This window comes from Rutilus rutilus (genome assembly GCF_951802725.1).
Source record: "Rutilus rutilus genome assembly, chromosome: 19".
Lineage (NCBI taxonomy): Eukaryota > Metazoa > Chordata > Actinopteri > Cypriniformes > Leuciscidae > Rutilus > Rutilus rutilus.
In genome coordinates, this window is record NC_140232.1 from 23,172,184 (window position 1) to 23,194,964 (window position 22,781).

The window sequence follows — 22,781 nt, forward strand, 5'->3', positions numbered from 1 at the left end:
TTACTAGCTGGCTTCCATTACACATTTACAATTGTATTTCTGATGCTTTCGATTTTTTCAGTGAAGAAATTCATAAAGTCATTACTACTAAACTGTAATGGAATAGCAAGTTTAGGTGTTTTTTTTATTTTATTTATTTTTTATCTAGACACTGTATTAAACAAAAACCTAGGATTGTTTTGGTTATTTTCTATAAGTTTGCGGAGATGCTCAGCCCTGTCTGCTTTTAGAGCATTTTACCGTATTTCCACGCGATTCTAAAGACCTTTAAATGAGTTTGTATGCATTTGCGCTATAGATTGTGAGTTTCTCTCTTGATAGCGTGGGTAATACTGTTTCACAATGGCACAGCACTTTTCACTCTTACCTTTTTTAATCTGATGGGTGCATTTGTGTGTTTGGGTACACTGAGCAGCTGAGACAGAACAGGCAGGTTATTTGTGAATCCATAGTGGTTTGGACAATTGTTCTACCTGGTCGATAAAGCGGCATAATATGGCAAATATCAGCAGTACGCAATATGCATGTTACAAGGAAGTGATCAGTGACAATATCTATATCAGTAGGATTGGTTCCATGCGATATAATTGAATCCAGTGATTAAAATGTTGGTCTAGTGACGTTTTGTTTGACCCCAAAGGGGTTTAGTGAATCTGTAAACGCAACCCCTAACACATCATTTTATTTTCTACGTGAATGTTAAAATCTCCAGCAATCAATGCTTTATTGACGTTGACCAATAGGTCTGAGAAAAACTGCAAATTCTTTAAGGAAGTCAAAATAGGGTAGCCAAACACGGTAGCCAAAGCAAGAGATACAAGGGATTTTTTTTTTATCTGAAAGTACACTTCAAATGTATTAAAACTTGTGTCCTGTTTTCAGAGTAACATTAAGAATATCTTTATAGATTGTTGCAACACCACCGCCACGACCAATCAGAAAATCAATTGGAGCACACGTCTAATAAACACATACAGTAAAAAGCAACCCAGGACTTGATCCCACAATCCCCAGCTCCGGAGGCTGATGACTTATCCATTAGGTCACTGGGCCTTTATGCAATCAGAAAACGTTTGCATCACAAAATGGCTTTGCAAAATGCTTTCCCACAAAATGCTATAAGTTGGATTGCCATGTTTTCATAATTAAAAATGATTAATTACTAATTTATTACATTTGGTGAAGTCAATAAAATTACTGACCAACAGGCCTTGATACCCCAGACAATATAAAAAAGACAGATTGCAAAAAGTGTGGAAACACTTCCTCTTTATATTGGTTTACAAACATCACTCTATATATTTTATAAATAAACTCTCATTCAATCACACATATAAATCTTTAGTTATTATTATGAAGTGGTTTTATTAATAACGTTCTGTATATTTACACTAAAGTAGTTAAATTGTTTTGGAAGGGAGCAAATGCTGGGGATTACACAGAAATGTGGTATGACAGATAAGTTCACATCTGCAATGTGTGGTCATTTTATTTTTAGCAAATGTTCAGTATTTTCCATTTGTATTGAATGAGCCCTATGAAAAGGGAACTGTGTCCTACTGAATAGATCATTGTTGCTATGGCTGGCCTATAGGCAACGGACAAGACTAAAGTGGCTAGGCATATCAACAATATTTCAAAATCATCCACATGTATGAAACAGCAGAAACAAAATAATAAAATGAATAAAATAAAATAAAAAAAGAAGAAGAAAAAACAACAACTTTTCACTGTTCTAAAAAATGTCCTTAAAATTCCGGCCGGGCTCTGGAAAACCCGACACAAGTAGGATTTGTTGCTCCTACACAGTGTGCTTTTTGTTCCAAGCTGATATTTTTATTTTAAAATTGAATTTCAAGTCAGAATTGGAGTAAACACCATTTAAAGACTCAACCCACATTCAAAAACGATCAAGCACAAGAGCCTATTATGGACAACTGGAAAAAAAATACACATACACACAAAATGCAAGACAAACCTGAAGAAAAAAAATATTATAAGTGTTGATGTTGTTATTGTTATTTTTTTAATCAAAATAATTTATTTAAATACTTTAAATTATTGTGTTTTTATATTTTAGGTAGGAGTATCCCTCTGTAAATGACGTTTAAAAATAGACAGACAAACAAGAATGATGGAGTAAAAACACATTTACGTATATAAAACATGTTCAACATGATAATCAGTTTATATAAAAAGAGTCTTCTCAGAGATTTGTATTTAAAGAATTTAAAACTGCCATGTAGACAGGGTAAACCGGAGCTGGTCTCTTTCACAGACTGACTGTGATCCGCTCACAATATTTTTGAGCAAAACCTCCTTTTTCTCACCAGATTCTTTCTCTGACTCAGAGCAGCATGAACAATATGATTGGTCAGTCAGGATTCTGATGCTCCACCCACTGATGTCCTGATTGGCTCTTTTTTCGTTATTCAGAAAGACGTAACACAAGTCATCTCATCAGCCAGCTCCTCTTCCTCATGGCTCCTGATTGGCTCCTCGTCACTGTATATGGGTCCCATATCTGCGTGGTTCCGAAAGCCTTGGGTTTCCCCAGAGCCGCCACGGCTTAGGAGATCACTTGCAGCACTTTCCATCTCATCTATGGTCATGTGACAGGCATCTGCAATCTCACGCTTGGCAAAGGCTACAAATTTTGGGTCCTTGGCATACAACCCCAAACCTTCAGAGATCAAGACCTGTGGATGAGAAAAAGAAAGATCTGAAGTGACTGAGAGTGATGGCATTACACATGTCCTTGTCCAAATTACTGTGCAAAAGATTGGGGTCTGTAAGATTGTTTTTAAAGAAATTCACACGTTTATTCAGCAAGGATGCATTAAATTGATCAAAAGTGACAATAAAGACATTATAGTGTTACAAAAGATTTCTATTTCTAATAAATGCTGTTCTTTTGAACTTTCTATTCATCAGAGAATCCTGAAAGAAAAGTATCAGTTTCCACAAAAATATTAGGCAGCACAACTGTTTTCAACATTGATAATAATAAGAAATGTTTCTTGAGCACTAAATCAGCATATTAGAATGATTTCTGAAAAATCATGTGATATTACTCCATAATGACTGCTGAAAATTCAGCTTTGCCATCACAGGAATAAAAAAATAAAAAATATAATATTCATATTATTGTATTATTTTTTATATTTATAAATTATTTTATTAAATATATTACATTACATTATTATACATTTATTAATTATATAAAGATAAATAGAGAGACAGATAGATAGATATTATATTATATATCCATCACAGCAGCATTAATAATTTTATAAAGAGCTCCAGTGTTTGCTTTAGTGTTGCTGTGCTACTTTTGAAATGTTCCCTTGAGGTTGCTTTAATTATGTTTTAGTTGTAACATGTTATAATGTTACTGTAATATTGATGTAGTCCAGCTGTAATGTGTCTGTAATGTTATTTTGTTATTACTGTAATGTTGCTCTCATGCTCTAGTGTTTCTCCACTCATACCGCTTCCACCAGACTGTCAGCGCTGCCTCTCTTCTCGCTGTAGTGAGGACTGAGTTGGGTAGGGACTCTAAGGGTGGTGTAGGCTCTATACGGCTGCCCCCCTCCACCAGCAGAGGGTCCCGAGTACCATCCCGAACCGGGGTGCCGAACCGACGCAGGCACTCCAACGGAACTATCCTTTTTGTCCCAGATGCCCACACTACCAGCCCCTGCTGCTCCCTCCTCCTCTACCAAGATAAGGGGAGCGTAGAGGAGACGACCCCGTCGAGGGCCGGTGTTCGCCCAGGATGCCGTTGAACCCGTGGACGATCTTGCACTGCTGCGACGAGAATCATAACTGCCGTATCCCTGAGAGCGAGAGAAAGAAACAAAGAAAGACTGAGTAATATAGGTTATGTTCAATGCTGTCATTATAATCCTGATCGCTGTGATCTGTTTCATATTGAGACAGTATCAACACGATTCCTCTAAACGATTTTCTACAGAAGTGCATGAATGGTGTTTCATCTGCGTTCCACACACAGCTTTGTGTTGAACGTGGGATCAAGCGCGACTTCAACTCGTACTGAAGGCCTTAAAAGTAATGTTGTAACTCGTAAATATTCAAGGGAGTCATTTCAGTTCCAAAAAGCAGTTGACAAGCAGGAACTGTGTGAACATAAGGTGTTTCTTTAACTACAGGCATTTTTAGACCCTATGGGCTTTTGGAAAATAAAATCTGGTAGAACACTTTCAGGCTTGTTTAATTTCTCTACTTAGACTACATTCACAAGTAGCATTTTAATGTATCCTAAATACATATAATTAAAATATTTTGACACAAAATTGTTGGTCACATATTTGTACAGCTGTGGGGTCCAACAATTTTGTGACCAACAATTTTGCCCCTATCACACTTTTTTCCAAAATGTTTTTACCAAACAGACAGCAGTGTTAGTGAAGCGCATACTTAAAATTGATGTGAAGCATAATTTAATATATAAAACATTTTTTCACACAATAAATATTAAAATGTGTACATTTATAGTCACTATTTGTTTGTTTTCATAGTTGTCAAAATAATAATTATTCCATTGAAGATCTGAGAAAAGTGTAAAGCAACAAAATAAATAAAAGGCATTTGAAAAGCATCAAATAAGTGGGATAATGTGATCTCCATATTACAAAAAAGGATTTTTAAGTCATTTATTTTTATGTTTTATTTTATTATCCAAGCCACCTTATTCAATAAAATATAAATAAATAAAATTCCATGTGAATACTAAAAATAATACATTTCATGAAAATGAACTAGTTTATAGTCTATAGTAACATTACCTGTGAACGCACTCTGCAGGGTGGGGAGTTCTGATGGTACGTTCCTGGGATGGGCAGGTCATCGTTGCTACCTTGCCTTCTTAAACACTGTATGTTAAATGAAGTTTTTCTCCCTGAGAAATGGACAAACAATAGAATGAAATATACAGATTAACTTTGGGCACAATCCTTAATTACTTCCAAACGACATTATAATTGATTTACCAGTAGGTGTTGCTGGCAGCAGGCGTCTCCGTGCTGTCCTCCTGCCTTCTTCATAACTGTTTCCATGATGATTACCGTAGACAGGGTGTCTCATAGAGTGGCCATCATACACGTCTCTATGTCCTGGGAAAATTGTGCTGTCCTCTGGATAACCATGCCTGAAGACGAAAAACATGTTATTTCTTTTATAATACTGCTTAAATGTACACTACGCATTTTGCAGAAGAACATTGTGTTGGTTGTGCTTCGGCTCTGCATGCGTATGGTTATCTTACTGCTCATAAAACATTCACTACTAGGCTTAAAGGGATAGTTAACCCAAAAATGAAAATTCTATCATCATTTACTTACCTTTTACTTTAGTTGTTGTTCCAAACGTTGTGGGGCACCATAGACTTCCATAGTATATTTTTTCATACTATGAAAGTCAGTGGTTCCCCACAACTGTTTGGTTACAAACATTCTTCAAATCTGAATCTTTGTGTTCAGCAGAACAAAGATATGTAATCAGGTTTGTAACAATTTGGAGGTGAGTAAATGACAACAGAATTTTCATTTTTGGAGATATAACTAGTTTAGATGAAAAGGATCTCAGGCTGACTAGCTGAAGACATTACAGTAGCTATACCTATTAATAACAACGGTACTTCCTTGAAAATAAATTCCAGCACAGCGCTTCAACAACCATAATGAAATGACTCTTAAAAGATGATGCTTTACAATGACCTCTGTTAGAGAGATACATATGGCAATGTATATTTTCAATAAAATACCTTAACTCACCATCTCTGCATTGCTTTTACAACATTTACAACAAACCATCCAGTCAGGTCTAAAATATAAACACTTACGATAGGCTTACCATAGTCAATCAGGGTAAGACAAAAACACATTTTGGAAGACGGATTGATGATGTATTGACTTTATTTAGTATGATTACTTAATTTTGAAAAAAAAAAAAAGTTTCATAGCGTACCTTTAAATGAATCAACAAAATATGAATTCATTCATTTAGGCAAAGGTAAGACTTTATGAGTACCTCTCTCTAGAGATGACACTCTCGCTGTCCTCGTCTTTTCCATAGAAGCGCTGCTCTCCAGGGTATTCACCACCTTCCTCTCTCCGAGACAGCGGAGAAGAGAACCGGTCTCTGGAGTCCCTCCTGAGGGAGAAAAGAGGAAACCAGCAGTCAGCAAGAGACTGAGAGAACAGGAGACAGAACAGAGAAAGGTCCTGCTGGGAGGTGCAACAAACTATCTGCTGAATGCTTACCTTGGGTATTTGTAGTATGATGGTCTATCAAAAAAAAAAAAAACTTATATAAAAATACAAATGACATAATATGAGGTATAATGTATAATATGAATAAATGCAATGCAGCCAACTAGATTTACCTCTTGGGCAGCTGGTCGATCACACCATTCTTGTGTTGGTAACGAAGGGAGGAACGCGTGCTGTCTCTCCTCCTGAGGTTCTCGTGCTCCAGAGCACCGTTCCCATTCTGTGTTTTTGCAAGGGAGCTCCTACGTCCCAGTCCCCCATTCAAGATGCCATCTCCTGGGACAGGAACAGGAGCGACGTTGGGAGTAGTGGCCAAAGAGGAGCGCCGGCTTCTGTTTGAGGGCTCAGTGTGGCCCGCATAGCCATTTTCATTCTAAGAGGACAGCAATGTGAGTGCAAAAAACACCAAATGTTATATTAAAATAAAATATTACAAAGCATGACCATTTGACTATTTACACTACTGTTTAAACGTTTGCAATCAGTGCGATTTGTTTTTGAAAGAAATCCAAACTTTTATTCAATTTATTAGATTGATCAGAAGTGACAGTAAAGACATTTATAATGTTACAAAAGATCTGAACTTTCTATTCATCAAAGAAAGTTTGCAACACTGAGTAATGGGAAATGTTTCTTGAGCACTAGATCAGCATATTTGAGTGATTTCTGGAGGATCATGTGACACTGATCAATTTTAAGGATTTGATTATTGCTGAAGCTAAACAAAAGTAAAACTAAACAGAGGCCCAGTGGCCTAATGGATAAGGCATCAGCCTCCGGAGCTGGGGATTGTGGGTTCAAGTCCCACCTGGGTCGTAAGCTTTTTGTGTGGCTAACAATGCAAACACTGAGAGCACTTTAAAAGTGTGCTGCCAAAAATTATTCAACTTACCACACATGCAGTGTACTTTACAGAAAGCAAACTATTATCAATCATACACTGTTTGGTTGATGTTAAGGCAATGCACTAGTTAATATACTCATTTCATTTCACCAACCAAGCCACAACATCTACACCTACACCAAAAAATCCTCAGCCCGAACCCCTATTAATTACCTGATATCTGCTCCAGTCAGAGTAAATCTGGTACTCAAATTACCATCCGTCTCAATAGACCATGTGTCTCATTATTCTGAATAATGTTCTAATTCTTCTGTCTCTGACTATCTGGATATAATGTAATATTTTCAATTTAGTGAATCAATAAGATAAACTCATTATGCAAAACAAAATCAGTTAATTGATTAAAAAACAGACTAATTCAATTTTCAAAAAATTGCTCCAAAAGAATCTTGATGGTTCAAGTGATAAGCACCTTATAATGAGCATCATCCTCTTCTTGCTCCTCCTCCAAACCATCCTCATCCTCCTCCAGATCTTCGTTCAAGGCCAGTCTCATTTCTGGCCCCAAGTCCTGCAGAGTTCGCAGCCCTGCCTGACACAGATGCACGCGGAAAGAGAGAGGTACCACAGTATATATGCAGCTCACCATGCAGCCGAGTTATACAACACAGACACCAAAATGACCAGAAAAAAACTCAGAAACTGGCAGCTAAACGGTGGCCCAGCAGCTGAACAGATACGTTTTTTTTTTTTTCATATTTGGCATGCTTTCAAACGGGTTCTAAAAAAATGTTTGCTGTAAAAAGGACAGAGGCCTAGAGGCCTGATAGCAGCCTCTGGAGCTGGGAAATGTAGGTTTAAGTCCCATTTGGGTCAAAATCCATACATCTGTGTTGCCAAACCAACAATCCTACAGATTCAAGTTAAAATTGTAGAAAAGCTATCAGCCACTTAGATCCAAGATATCATGTCTGAATGACGAAACTGAAGTGAGTCCTGCTCGATGAGGTTGACTGAGGTCGCAAACATAACAATGATCATTTAAAACCAAGTAGGGCTAGAAGATAAAATAACATTACTGTTGTGTTGGCATGGCTTATACTTAATATTACTAACTGAGAAAACCAGTGGTGGATGAAGTACACAAAACAAGTACTTGAGTAAAAGTACAGATATCCTATTAAAATATTACTCCAGAAAGATTAATCCTTTTCAATTTTACTTGATTTTTAATGACACACAGATAGAGCTTAAATAGGTTACAGATCAGTCTGACATCATTAGTAATAATTATGAATTTCCAAGTAGCCAGCACTAGTCAATAAGGTAGATTATGCAGACACTTAATATGTATTGATCCGCAAGAAAACATTTTATTGTATTACAAAAACGTATCATATGCGTATCATTCAAGTATGCAAACAATTGAAAATAACAAAATGTGTTAACATTTTAAGAACGCTATGCAAACACACGGGGAAAGCGGGGAAGATGCATGGGCATTCATTTGCGTTATTTTAACATTATGTTTAGTTTTTACCTGAAACCTACCCTGTTCAGACGATAATCCACAAATGTAGACGTCCACATTTAAGAATTTTATACAATGTGCTTAAACAACTCGCCATTTTACAGCAGATTTAGTTTACAAACAACTCAGAGTCGTAACCTAAATATGATTTTCATTTAGAAATCCTAAAATTCGGTATTAGTAACTTACTTTTTGCTCCATCAGTCGCTCAAAGTGTTGCTCACTGCAGAGCCAAATGACATCCAGCTCCACCTTTCTGGACGTTATGGGTTGAGCTTGACCTAGTCCAGCTCCACTTCTGTGGATCTAATGGGTGGAGGGATAGAGTGGCTGGAGATATGGAGATATGGTGGCGATATGGGCGGCAGTGGCTCAGTGGTTGATGTAGGTTGTCTACAAACCGGAAGGTTGGTGGTTCCATCCCCGGTTCCACCTGACCAATTTTCGAGGTGTCCATGAGCAAGACACCTAATCCCAGCTGCTCCCGACGAGCTGGATGGCGCCTTGCATGGCTGACACCGCCGTCGGTGAATGTGAGGCAATATGTAAAGCGCTTTGGTGGCCATGGGTCTGTTGAAAGCGCTATATAAATGCAGTCCATTTACCATAGAGTTATGGGTGGAGGGATAGGGTGTGAAAGCGCTATATAAATGCAGTCCATTTACCATAGAGTTATGGGTGGAGGGATAGAGTTATGGTTAGGGTGTGGTTTGACATTCTAGCTCCACCCATTACGCTGGACTTCACACTCCACCCATGGCTCTGCAGTGAGCAGCCTCAGTCGCGCACTAACTCAAGCTCCAAGCATCTCCCGTTCTTGGCTCATTTTGAGTCAGACTTGTGAATTCAGTGAACTGTTAAACTGGAGACTCACTCTGACTGGATCATTTGGATCTATGAGTTGTTGACTCAAGAATAGATGCAATCGGATCAGTCCAATTCATGATTGAATCCTTCAGTGCGATTTGGGAACCGATTAAATAGGTTAATTCTAATTAATCAGCTTGTTCATGAACTGGACACCACTATTGCGTCTTGAAGCATGTGACGATTTCTTCAGTTCAAAATAACCAGGAATGATTTTAGTGGAGTAAAAAGTACAATATTATACTGTGGAATGTAGTGAAGTAAAAGTAAAAGTTCCCAAAAATGAAACTTGAAAAATTTACTTTAAAGGAACACTCCACCGTTTTTTGAAATAGGGCTTATTCACCTTCTTTCCTACATTTAGATAGGTGGGCAAATGCATTTTTGTCTCAGTGCATGCATTGTTTTAGTTTGACAGGGTCGGCGCTAGCTTAGCTTAGCATAATGAATGGAATCCTTTGTTGCCAGCTAGCATGTCCTGAGTAAAAGTGATATAAAAAATAAAATAAAAACACCTAATTACTTCTTGTGGCCTGCGTACAAATACAAGTACAAGTACAAATAGCGATGCAGATTAACACTAGGTGATTTCCTAGGCAGATATTGACTTGGGACTATATTAGGGGGAAGCACAGGCGAAGCACTGCTACTTGGGCGCAGAGATATCACGCCCAAGTAGCAGTGCTTCGCCTGTGCTTCCCCCTAATATAGTCCTTAATATATAAGTCAACATCTGCCTAGGAAATTGCCTAGTGTTAATCTGCATCACTATTTGTACTTGTTGTGAATACGCAGGCCACAAGAAGTAATTAGGTGTTTTTAAAAAAAAAAAATTTATATCACTTTTACTCAGGACATGCTAGCTGGCAACAAAGGATTCCATTCATTATGCTAAACTAAGCTAGCGCCGACCCTGTCAAACTAAAACAATGCATGCACTGAGACAAAAATGCATTTGCCCACCTATCTAAATGTAGGAAAGAAAGTGAATAAGCCCTATTTAAAAAACGGTGGAGTGTTCCTTTAAGGTGCATTGTGTAATGTTTAGGAGGATCTGTTGACAGAAATGCAATATCATATACATAACTATGTTTTCAGTGGTGTATAAAGACTTTACATAATGAACCGTTATGTTTTTATTACCACAGAACGAGCCATTTCTATCTACTGTACATACACCGCAGGTCCCCTTACATTGAAATAGCCATTTTGCGCCAAAATGTTTCTACGGTAGCCCTAAACGGACAAACTACTACAGAGCACGTTTCGTCACTATGTTGTTCTTCGTGCAAAGAAGCTAGCTAAAGTCAGCGAATAAAACACTGACACAATGATGAACAAGTAACAATAATATTCACAATAACATATCATTTTACTGAATAATTAAGTAAACATAATTTATTAATTTATCTTTGTAAAGAAACCTCATTGCTTAACTGGTTACTCTCTGCTGCTGTCTCAGACGAAGACTTTTCCTATCGGCCACCGTAACTTCTGTTGGCTGCAATTCGCAACCTCACAACAAGATGCCGCTAAAATTTACACACTGCACCTTTAAGTATAGTAACAAAGTAAAAATAATTTGTTACTGTCCACCACTGGAGACTACATGGCTAAAGCTAAAAAAAGCCCCAGTGGCCTAATGGATAAGGCATCAGCTTCTGGAGATGGGGATTGTGGATTTGAGTCCCACCTAGGTAGCAAACCTCAAATTTGTGTTGCCCCACAATTTTACTCTAAGATTGGCAGATTGTTGAAAAGCAACCTGGGCCACCTTATCACAGATGAAATGGTCTGTAAGAATGATTAAATGCATGCAGCATGGACACAAAACCCACACATGCAACCTCAACCTTCCAATGATAGCACACCCACAGAGAATAATAATCAGAAACTGTGTAAAGTGATCCTGGGCATGAAGACTGCCAGGGTCACAGATCTAAAGTAAAGACTTTTGTTGGTTTAGTCTGCTTCAGTGGATCATCTCTCAATGTGGGATTTGTATGAACCCATTACATGTGGGGACAAATGTGGGGCATTTGCATAAAATGTGTGATTTATGTACGGTATGTGCCCAGATAAAATAAAATGTAGAAGAGATCTACCTGTAGAGCTGAAGGGTTATCATTCTCTGAATCTTCCAGACCCACTTTCTCCTTCCTTTTACGGAACTTCCTGAAATAGTCCTGGATCAGGAACGTAGCGTAGAATTTACCCACAGTCACTTCCTCATCTGTAACAGAAGCAACATTGAATGATGTAAATTAAACAGCACAGTTGAAAATTGTCATTTCTTGTCATTAGGTTTGTGCAGCATTGAGAACTGAACTGAGGATGTGGTTTAAATGCCAATTAAATAAAACTGGAGGCAAAAATGTAATGTAAAGTCAACAGTAAAAATGACATTTTTAAATAATACATATTCTATTTAATACTACATTTCCTTTTTTTAGAGTAAATCACTTATAAACATGTTTTCACATGCACAATATATGAGGCATTTCCAGAAACCTTAGATATTAATAATCACCGTATGAAATTCCACCAACATGTGTCTGTCTGTCTGTCTGAAAATGTCTATTTAAATTAACTTTCATTTTATGGACCATGATGGAAGAACATCTAATTTTCCAGAAAACTGCCAGAATGATTTACAACAAAGTTTTTATAATAAATCCAAACAGCATGAAGTAGATTTACAATACAGATACATGATTTATATGCTCTTGTGCATTTTGTTGTTGCCGTTTTGCAATTCATTAAATTCGCTTACTGTCATTCAAATAAAAAATTTGCATTTAGAAAGGGAGTCAATTAATTCATTAAAAATTCCATGTGCCATGTGGTCATTTGACTGATTTGAGGAACTAAATATACTGTTTGTAATGGAGAAAAACTCACCAGCAGGGGGTGGAATAACCTCATCCAGGATTTTGGGTTTTATTCTCTTCCAGATCTTCTTAATGATGATCCTCAACTCTTCATTCCCTTGATCAGGGTTCCCTGAGAACAACACATTACAGCCACATGAGCTTACAGAGCTACATAAGAACATCATGATTCTGTGCTTATACAAAAAGCTTTACTGTCTATTAATATTCTATCTGGTAACCTATATTATTGCATGTGGTTAAATTTAGAAAAAAAAAAAAAAAAAGATGACAATGACAGAAGGGCTTATGGATTTATATGCAAAGCACACCTTCATAAGAATAATCTGTAGCTCTGTAACAGAAAGATGAAGTGTATGAGTATGTGTTTGTGTGTACGCCCGTACAGACCGTCAGTTTTGATTTTGAGCGCAGTTCTGACCAGGGCGAACAGGGTGGCGTTGAAGGTCACTGTACCATCACTGTTCAGGGGCATGTTCATTGCAACCAGCCTCTGCCAAAAAGAGAGAGACACAAAGACAGATATGATAAGGGAAGAGAACACACAAGATGGATTTTGTGCACGTGTCTTTACCTTGCAGGCCACACGATGAGGGCAGAGTTTCCCAAATCCAAGTGGTGGCTGGATCCTCCTGAGCAAAGCCACAACATCCAAGTGCTTAATACGACCCCTGGAAAACAAACACACATTTAATCTGTCTTGAAGCAGTTTTTTTGTTTAAATATAAAAGGCATTAGAGAGAGACTGATAGTCTTACTTGGCTTCAGGGTCATACTCTGACCAGATTCTTTTGAACTCATCCAGGTGATGTGGTCCAAGAATTGACCAATCACGGGTCAGATAGTCGAAATTGTCCATAATGACGGCAACAAACAGATTAATAATCTGAAAATACACAACAAAGACTATGCAAATCACATTGAAATCATTTTAGCCAACGAAATGCTACTATGTCCTGCATAATAATTACTATGAAGAGCTCAACAATAAAAAAAAAATTTCTGTACAAAAAAAAAAAAAAATTATAGGGGCATACATTTGTCAGTTACATTTGTCAGAAAGAAACTGATTTTTCAGTAAATGTAAATGTTTTGTAAGTGTATTGTGGGATTCGTAGCCACGAATTTACAATTACTTACTAATACCTCAGCATGTTTTACTAATTTGTAAGTAAATCATGCACACAATATAATAATTCGTTCCCCTTGTTTTACTAAATTGTTGACATGTTGCAAGAATTTGTTCCCTCATTTTGATTTAATTAAATTAGTTCAACATTATTATTATTTACTAAAACGAGGGAAGCCAATTAATAAATTGTGGGAATGAATTCTTAATTGTGGGAATGAATTCTTAATTCGTGACCACGATTTACTAAACCGAGAGAATGAATTCATAATTCTGCGTACTTATCAATTGAAAAGTTTTCTTAAAAAAGAAATGAAAAGAGAAGCTGGGAAATTATAAAGCTATAATGTAACTGCAAAGTTATCAAGAATAGAGTTAATTCAAACAACAACAACATTCGGTGCAATTACCAAGAAGGCGCAGAGCATAAAGAAACTGATGAAGTAGACAATGGCAAAGTTGCTGCCACAGGTGAATTCTTCACCGGGCTCATAGTCTGCCTCTGGGTCACAGCGTTTCCCTGGAAGACTGGACAACATGATCTCCTGCCACGCTTCACCCGTTGCACACCTGCAAATGAAGAGCACATACATTACATTTATGCAGATGCTTTTATCCAAAACAACTTGCATTGCATTCAAGGTATAGATTTCTATCAGTTCATGTATTTCCTGGGAATCAAACCCCAAGAACTTTCCATTGCTAACACCATGCTCTACTGTTTGAGCTACAGAAAAACACACTCTCTCACCTGAATAGAAGCAGCACAGCCTGCGGAAAGGTCTGAAAGTTGTTATTCCTGTTGATTTGCGTGTGGTCCTGCATGGCAATCTTTCCGAATGTCTGACGAAGAGAGAAATCATTCATTCTTTTTTAAATTGTTCAACAGTTGTTCATCTGTTTATTTAAAAAATAATCAAAATGATATAAACGAAAATTATAATAAAATCTGTACAAAAATATATACATTTCCACAGCCTCAAATTACCTGCATTCCAATCACAGCATAGATGAAGAAGATCATAGCGATCAGAAGAGCAACATACGGCAGGGCCTGAGGGACAAAAAGAATGGTACAAATTTAAACTTAAAGGTACAATATGAAATAATTTTTTGCCGCTAGAGGGCGCTACATTCCAAACAACAACAACGGCGTAGCTTGATGACGATGTGAAGGAGCGTGGAATGATGGGAACTGTCGTTTTAAACTCCACCGTGGATGTAAATCAGTCAGACGGGAATCGAAAAATCATGTTCATGGATGAGGTTAAGTTTTATTTTTATAATGACATGCTTTTTGTGGCGAGGGGGGCGTGGTTCAGCGCGGTCTGTAATGGGAGAGAGAAGAGACGAGCGTCCCGCAAGTAGGTCAAGTGCAAATGACGAACACCTGTGTCTTATTGCAGTGATCGGCGTGGAGAGACCACTTATAAGCCGCGCGCTGGAACGAGAGAGAATTGGACGCAGAGAAAGAAAACCAGTGGATCCGAGCTCTCATTTTTTAACTGTTTTGTGCCGTCGCGGTTGCCACGGTGAATGCGCGTTGTGTGCGACTTTTGTTTGTTTTGTTTTATTTTAATAAAGTACGAGTCCCAGTCACGCCGACCCCTGTCTTCTTCCTTCCTGACTCTTGAACCTCATCACACTTTTATTTCATTAAAATGAATTAACTGCAAGAAAAGTAAGGTTTAATACTAAATTGGTTATCATAGATGTTACTGTATGTCGAATTCATTGTTGTGATAACGCGGCGCAGTTTTACGTGTTCTAAACAATTGTTGTAAAAGTACATTCGAACATACCCACATCATTTGCCAAAATACTGATTAATCTTTATGTATAACACATGCTATATTTATTTACATGGCCATAAACACCAGACGTGATAAACAATGTCAATAAACTAAACACTAATCTAAAGCAATAATACTTCCCTTACATAAACATAACTATTACCGAATGCTACATTTGGAAAATATAAAATTAAGCATGCTTTGTTGACAGAACCAGCTGCAATCGGTAAAGAATAATTGTGTTCCATAACGACTGCAAGAAACAAGCTAACGTCTGTTGCTTGATAGACGCTACAACTACAACTTCCGCATTTGTCCAGGACTCCACGCAGTACGAGCGGAAACCGAGGGTAACGCGGATATGACGCAATTGACTGGCGACACCCAGCTCCCCCCTGCTCTAACGCCCCGTTTCCTTGGTTAAAATCGCAATTTTCTCACGATTTAAAAATAGTTGGAAACATTTGGGATATTGTAAGTAATCAACTTAACAAAATATATAACACTGGCCTTGAGATTATGGGATATTTTAATGCAAAATTCTTACATATTGTACCTTTAAATCACTTGCTCAAAATATGAAAAATGTTTTTGTAATCATTGTCTTCTGACCTGGAGTGATTTCACGAAAGTCCAGAGCAGTGTACGAATGCCCTCCCCCTTGCTGAGTAGCTTAACCAATCGCATTACACGAAACAGGCGGAAGAAAGTAATGGATACACGAGAACTGTCCTCTGAGCTCTAAGGAGAAAAAAGGGAGAAAAGTTTCACATATGTCCCAAACAGGAAACATACAGTGTGATTCTAATTTGTGCATCAACTATAAGTGAGGTAATGTCTGGATTAAAGACAATTATGATCATCATTAGAATCTAAGGCTCAAAAGATGGTTGTGACAAAAAAAATATTTTAAACAAATTATCAACTGAATTTAACTAAAAGATTACTTAGCATATTGTGCAGTTTACTATTTTAACTTTTTGATATCTATTATTTGATTAAATAAAGAAAAAGAGAAACTCACACTGAACTCTGTAACTACAATGTCCACCACACTTCCCACAACAATCAGAGCATCAAAGGAATTCCATGCGTCAACAAAGTAATGCTGCGAAATGGGGGGGGGGGGGATATCATATTTAAATATCAACCAGATATTAAGAACATCACACTTGAAAAGTTCAAGACTAACTTAAGCTTCAGAATGAATGGTTTGAAAAGTGTTTAATTGGTTTTAAGAAAATAAATCAGCAACTTTATTGACGGTAGGTTATTAGCTAGCAAACACATATCATATCTGCAAGTGAGTGAAAGGACTGACCCGGAGTCTGAGAGCCATCAGTTTAATGATCATCTCCACAGTGAAAAGGCCGGTGAAAACCATATTGAGGATGTCCATCACGTGACTAAAAAACTTTGACTGGTCATAGTGCTGTGGAAGCATCCAGAAACAGTGTGATTCTACATTTAGCATTCGACTCAATATCAGCCTCAAATCATTCATCCTTCATTTTTCTACTTTATAGACTTGTACATTTAGATTAATGTCAGTATAGAAATGCCTTTTTCAAATGAATCAGTGCCACTGAATTCTGTCATCACATATTGATGGTATTATGCCATTTTTAGACTATTTTAATTATCCTATATTATTAAGAAACAATCAGTTCACTGACTTCATATAAATCATATAGTTCACCCCAAGAATAACTATAAAGATAACTATAACGATAACGTCCACATCAGCGCATGATCGGTCTGTTTATTATATGCAGTCTCTTTAAATGCTAATGCAAGATGGATTCTGATTGGCTGGAAAAACAATCAGTCTAAAAGTGATTCCAACTTCTGTTCTGTTATTGTTATAGGTGATTTTGTGGACTCTGCTATTCTTTTACATTTAAAATGATTTTTTAAAAATCATTATTGTTATAGTTATCATCCTTGGTGTGAACAGGCCTTTTGTTTAATTAGTCAATTGGTAATTCTGGTATGACATGAAAGCACCATAATCCTACCACACAGAACTTCAATTTCTCAATACTATTTCAGCACTGGCCTAAAGGTTCATGTTGGATTCCAAGAAAGCTCATATAAGCTCAGATTCACATTACCAAAAATAGATGTCTTTGTCTATGGTTCTACATGCTGATTATACAGCTTTTGTAAGAGTTGTCAGACTCAGCTGTTTACCTGCACAGCCAGAGTAACAGTGTTGAGGAGAATCAGCACAAACATGATGTACTCAAACCCTGTGGAGTTGATTATAGACCAGAACTTGTACTGCACTGGGTTTTTGGGGATGTACAGCTTCAACGGCTGGGCCTTCAGGGCGTATTCCACACACTGTCTCTGCAAATGACAAAAAGGAGACATAGTGTGAGAAAATATACACTGGACTGGTGCACAGCTCAACTCAAATGGGCTATTATTCAAAATGAGAAGTGAACATGAAAACCTGTATACTTACTGTTAATACACGTTTCAGTTTTTATTACAAACAACTTATCTGTGCATGTTACTCCAAAGAAAAAAAAAATATGTGTCCCTATTTAAATACCCTATTTCGCTAGGACATACACTACTGTTAAAAAATTTGAACTCTCTTTTGTCTCTTTTGCTCACCAAGGCTGCATTTATTTGATAAAAATACAGTAATATTGTAGCCTGGAAATCCAGACCCAAATCTGAAAGATTAATGGTCTGGCGTCGACTAATGAAAATCGCCCAGCTCGAGGGGCGGCACCAAGCATGCATTTAAAAATCTCACTGCACGCAATTGGATAACACTACGACCAATCACAACAAGCCCCATATGCTTAGCTACCAGCGGAGCTAACTGGTAGATTAGACTCTTGCCGTAGCCGGTCGGCAAAACAGCAAAAACGCCCTTCTTGCAAAGGAACCATTAGAGCGGCGTCTTCTGTTCCTCTTTTAGATAAAAAGCCAAGTCTAACTCGTTCATTGTAGTGGCCAAAGCCGTTTCAAACAACTGGTGTTCATCCATAGCCATCTTGCAATGTTTACTAATGACTTCGACGCCACAGCGCTGTCGTCATCTGTTTAGCTCGCCTCTGCCCCGCCTATATCAGATAACCCGATGTGATTGGTGCAGCTCGGATACAAGGGCATATTTAATGAGCATCATTACTCGACGCCAGAGTTAACTCGCTGAGCAAATTCAATTTGTGCTCTCGCGAGAACTCTGGATTTCCAGGGTAGTAATATTGTGAAATATTATACGTTTTTTCAATTTTTATATATTTTAAAATGTACTTTATTCCTGTAATGGCAAAGCTGAATTTTCAGCATCATTACTCCAGTCTTCAGTGTCACATGATCCTTCAGAAATCATTCTAATATGATGATTTGGTGCTCAATGTTAGGATTATTTCAAGAAAAGAAAGTTCAAGATCAAATGAATGAATACAAGTATTAAATTCTAAAATTCTCACTCAGTACAGGTTTTTGAACAATAGTGTATTTTACATTACGGAAGTAAAATTGGTTGTGAATTTGAATTGAATTGTGAATTGGTTGTGAATACTTTCTTCCAACCTGATTTTTGTCCAGCTCGCAGTTCTTGAACTCAGCCTCTCCCTGTTCACGGAAAGTGATGATGACAAAACCCACAAAGATGTTCATCATAAAGAAGGCGATGATGATGATGTAGATGATGAAGAATATAGAGATCTCCACACGGTAGTTGTAAATGGGGCCGTGATTCTCTGCGTTGGCATCAATGGCTTTGTAGAGCAGCCTGAACGAGGAAAAACAGGATGTGGAGCATATTGTATAAACATGGCCATGGTGACCTTCAGTGACATATGGAGGAAGATGACAGAGGGGCAGACTCACGCTGGCCAGCCCTCGAAAGTGGAGACCGTGAACAGGGCCATCATTCCCATCAATACATTATCGAAATTGAAGTCGCTGTTGAGCCAGATCCTCTCTTTCACCATTGGATGACTCACATCTCCGTCTTTATACACCACAAATGTGCCCCTGTGTGTCACACACACACACATAAACAATTTGAAGGCACAAATGGATGCACAAACACTCATGACACATAAGCATGCATGTTGCCCAAAGGCACACACATGTGGTTAACATAAGAACAGAATTAAAATGTAATGACAGACGCGGAAATATGACATACTTGCACTGTTCTGGAGTGTTTTTAGCTTCATCTGTGCAACGATAAAATTTACCCTACAAAATACATCAGTAATGACGCATTAAAAAGTACATTCACACATAATATTTATGCTGATGTTAAATTTCTGAGAGCACAGGAGGTACACAGCCTTTTTGTGTGTGAGTGTTTTACCTTGAAAAGCTGAACACCAATGCAGGCAAACATGAACTGAAGTAGAGTGGTGACGATCATGATGTTCCCGATGGTCTTTATAGCCACAAACACGCACTGTACCACATGCTACACACACACAAACAAACACACAGTCATCAGAGAAATGGAGTTTACACCATAACACCGATGTTGAAAATGAAAATTAATTACATGGCCATTCAAAATTTTTGGGGTCAGCAAGATTAAAAATAAAATAAAAAATTCAGCAAGGATGGATTGATCAAATTTAAATTTAAATTGGTTCATGGTTCAAATTTAAATTGATCAAAATTGACCGTTTTTACATGATTATGAATGATATGTACATTTCTGTACATCATAGCATCCTGAAAAAAAATTCAACATTGTTTCCACAAAAATAATAAGCAGCACAACATTGATAATAATAAGTAATGTATCTTGTGCAGAAAATCATCATATTAGAATGATTTCTGAAGGATCATGTGACACTGAAGACTGAAAATTCAGCTTTGACCACAGAAATAAACTACATTTTAAATTAAAATGTAAATTGTATTTTACAATATTTCTGCTTTTTACAGCATTTTTGATTAAACAAAATGCCGGCTTGGCAAACGTAAGAGACTTCTTTCAAAAACATTTCAAAAATCATACGGACCCCAAACTTTTGTATATACTTAAAATCTTAAAAGCTTAGAGGATGTAAATATGAAGAGAAAGGAGGTTATTCGGGCAGATGAGGGTTCCTGGAAAGAATGAGGAAGGTTATAATTAACAGAAATATTGTCAAAATTGGTCATTGGAATTACATATAAACATTCCTCTGAAACTTTTGCCAAGAACTTTGATTGGTTACTTGTTTGTGACAGTAGGAAACAGGGGCGGTTTAAACCTGCGTCTTTGAGACTGTCTTTGGTTCACTGCAGTTTTAAGGAGAAAATACTCAGCAGTGGTGTTGACTTATGAACTTTCACATGGTTTGTCTTGTATCAGCATATCAAAAACACAACATATATACACAACATTACAACTTGATTTTCACCACAGGGCATACACACAAAAAACACTAAAAGCTGTACCTTGAGTCCTTTGGCTCTGTTGATTGCTCGAAGAGGCCTTAGTACTCTAAGCACCCTTAGGATCTTCACTACAGAGATGGCACTTGAACTAAGAGAGAGAGAGAGAGAGAGAGAGAGAGAGAGAGAGAGAGAGAGAGAGAGAGAGAGAGAGAGAGAGAGAGAGAGAGAGATTTAACTTAGTATATGTGGACTTCTTCTTCATTGTCTCTAAAATTTCATTTTATAATTTTTTTTTACATTTGCATTCAAAGCATGATAGAGCACTATGTACTTTTTTCCACCAGAGGGCGATACATACACTGATGCATTCATCAGATATCACAGCTTACCTCACCTGTTTACACAAATTATGAACAGGAAACTTTTGATGACTGTATGAGTGTTGTGGACTTACTGTAAGAAGAAGGAGACCAGAGACACACTGACCACCAAAAGATCCAACAGATTAAACCAGTTTCTACAGAAGGAACCCTGATGGAGGAATGCGCCATGCACTGTCATCTACAGAGATAACAGAACAAAAAAGATGAGGGCATTTCAGTGTAGCAACACTTCTGTTGCAGTTATCTTATCGGTTTGAAATCATTACAAAAACTATTGATTGATTGATTGACCGGTACCTTCAGTAAGATCTCCACAGTGAATATGGAAGTGAAAGCATAGTCAGCATAACCCAGAACCTGTAGAGATAAATTCAGGACTCCTAATATGAAAAATGATGGTACAGTATGTAGTATGTGACATGTTTATTTGTGTACAGTATACGTGATTTAGACAAGTAGGACACAGTCCTGGATCAACATCCTTTGTTCTTGAAGATTTCCACCAAACAATCCGAGCCCTCACCATAATGTTTTCCGAAACCCTCAGGGAAATAATAGGTTGATAAGCATGTTGTTCGAGCCTTTGACTCCAGTCTTGACCCCAAACCTCAAATCTGATTGGTTGATACCAATGTTGTTCCAGAACTAACAAGGATTCTGATCCAGGAACATGTCCGACTTGGGTAAATCATGTTAAGCTATGCGTGTGTGTGTGTGTGTCAGAGCTACAGAAGCTGTGTGTGTGTGAAGGATGGCATTCCTCAGCTGGCCCTGAAGAGCTTGTCCAGCATGCCAATAAGTTCAGCTGCAGTAAATAACTATTAATGATCCTGCATGTGTGTGCAAGCAAGCAGGAATCTCACATTGTTCCTGAAGGAGTGAGCTCTGATAGGATCCTCCGCAGCCAGAGAAATGCTGCTGAGAATGATGAAAAGCAGGATGAGATTAGTGAAGATGTGGTGATGGATCAGGATATGGCAGCCCACTCTTATCCTGGAGAGAGACACAAAGAGAATTGTGGTCAGCTGTGTGTTGTCTACATGGTCCAAAATTCAATATTACTTTATTTTAATTACATTTATTTGCCACGCTGCTTGAGAAAACAGAGGCATTTATATGGTCATGAATATGCTGTGTTCGAAACTACTCATTCACTATTCAATACATAATGAGTGTCACATAGTTCACTATCTGGGTGAGTGAAAATGAGTGCATTTGGATGCATTTCCAGGAAATATTGTGCATTTTGCATGATGTTAAATATGCAATGCATCTCAAATGACAATAAAAACTACTTGAAATCTGATTTGACATTCCAAAAATGCGACTGTTCGTAAACACTGGATTTTTACTTGTTTTTGCTGTTAACAATACAAAAATAAAACATATTTAAGGTCAAATATGATTTTTGCTGTTTATCTTAATAAAGCCAAAGAGATTCTAATCGTTTACTGAAGACAAGATGACTGACTGTTACTTCTGAGGAAAATGCACTATAAGAACTATAAGAATCTAGGAAGCCAAATGTTTTATTCTATTGATGAATTCCTCCAGAACTGACACACTCACGGTGTTAAGCCATCTAAATTAAAGTATGACGAACATTAATCATAATGTCCATGTTTGAGATGGAGTGAGTGACAAACAGCAAACTAATTCCTCTGGCATAATGCAGAATATTGATTTATAGCTTGC

At 37.5% G+C, this 22,781-nt stretch overlaps 1 protein-coding gene across 1 annotated transcript in view; it reads right to left on the reverse strand.

Moving 5' to 3' along the window:
* Nucleotides 1-1,277: 1,277 nt before the first annotated feature.
* cacna1fb (calcium channel, voltage-dependent, L type, alpha 1F subunit) overlaps nucleotides 1,278-22,781 on the reverse strand; it is a 48,085-nt gene continuing 26,581 nt past the window's right edge. The window contains exons 21-48 of the mRNA XM_084390284.1: nucleotides 21,950-22,079; nucleotides 21,384-21,443; nucleotides 21,158-21,264; nucleotides 20,764-20,851; nucleotides 19,682-19,789; nucleotides 19,511-19,563; nucleotides 19,207-19,353; nucleotides 18,907-19,108; nucleotides 17,542-17,700; nucleotides 16,670-16,780; nucleotides 16,373-16,456; nucleotides 15,961-16,089; nucleotides 14,544-14,609; nucleotides 14,307-14,398; nucleotides 13,966-14,125; nucleotides 13,185-13,312; nucleotides 13,001-13,097; nucleotides 12,817-12,919; nucleotides 12,437-12,538; nucleotides 11,641-11,768; nucleotides 7,610-7,729; nucleotides 6,407-6,666; nucleotides 6,285-6,308; nucleotides 6,052-6,174; nucleotides 5,013-5,170; nucleotides 4,809-4,921; nucleotides 3,492-3,839; nucleotides 1,278-2,699 (exon numbers count right to left, since the gene is read on the reverse strand). Of these exons, the coding sequence (XP_084246410.1) occupies nucleotides 2,433-2,699; nucleotides 3,492-3,839; nucleotides 4,809-4,921; nucleotides 5,013-5,170; nucleotides 6,052-6,174; nucleotides 6,285-6,308; nucleotides 6,407-6,666; nucleotides 7,610-7,729; nucleotides 11,641-11,768; nucleotides 12,437-12,538; nucleotides 12,817-12,919; nucleotides 13,001-13,097; nucleotides 13,185-13,312; nucleotides 13,966-14,125; nucleotides 14,307-14,398; nucleotides 14,544-14,609; nucleotides 15,961-16,089; nucleotides 16,373-16,456; nucleotides 16,670-16,780; nucleotides 17,542-17,700; nucleotides 18,907-19,108; nucleotides 19,207-19,353; nucleotides 19,511-19,563; nucleotides 19,682-19,789; nucleotides 20,764-20,851; nucleotides 21,158-21,264; nucleotides 21,384-21,443; nucleotides 21,950-22,079 (3,667 nt within the window). The 3' untranslated portion in view covers nucleotides 1,278-2,432. The remainder of the gene's footprint in view (nucleotides 2,700-3,491; nucleotides 3,840-4,808; nucleotides 4,922-5,012; nucleotides 5,171-6,051; nucleotides 6,175-6,284; nucleotides 6,309-6,406; nucleotides 6,667-7,609; nucleotides 7,730-11,640; nucleotides 11,769-12,436; nucleotides 12,539-12,816; nucleotides 12,920-13,000; nucleotides 13,098-13,184; nucleotides 13,313-13,965; nucleotides 14,126-14,306; nucleotides 14,399-14,543; nucleotides 14,610-15,960; nucleotides 16,090-16,372; nucleotides 16,457-16,669; nucleotides 16,781-17,541; nucleotides 17,701-18,906; nucleotides 19,109-19,206; nucleotides 19,354-19,510; nucleotides 19,564-19,681; nucleotides 19,790-20,763; nucleotides 20,852-21,157; nucleotides 21,265-21,383; nucleotides 21,444-21,949; nucleotides 22,080-22,781) is intronic.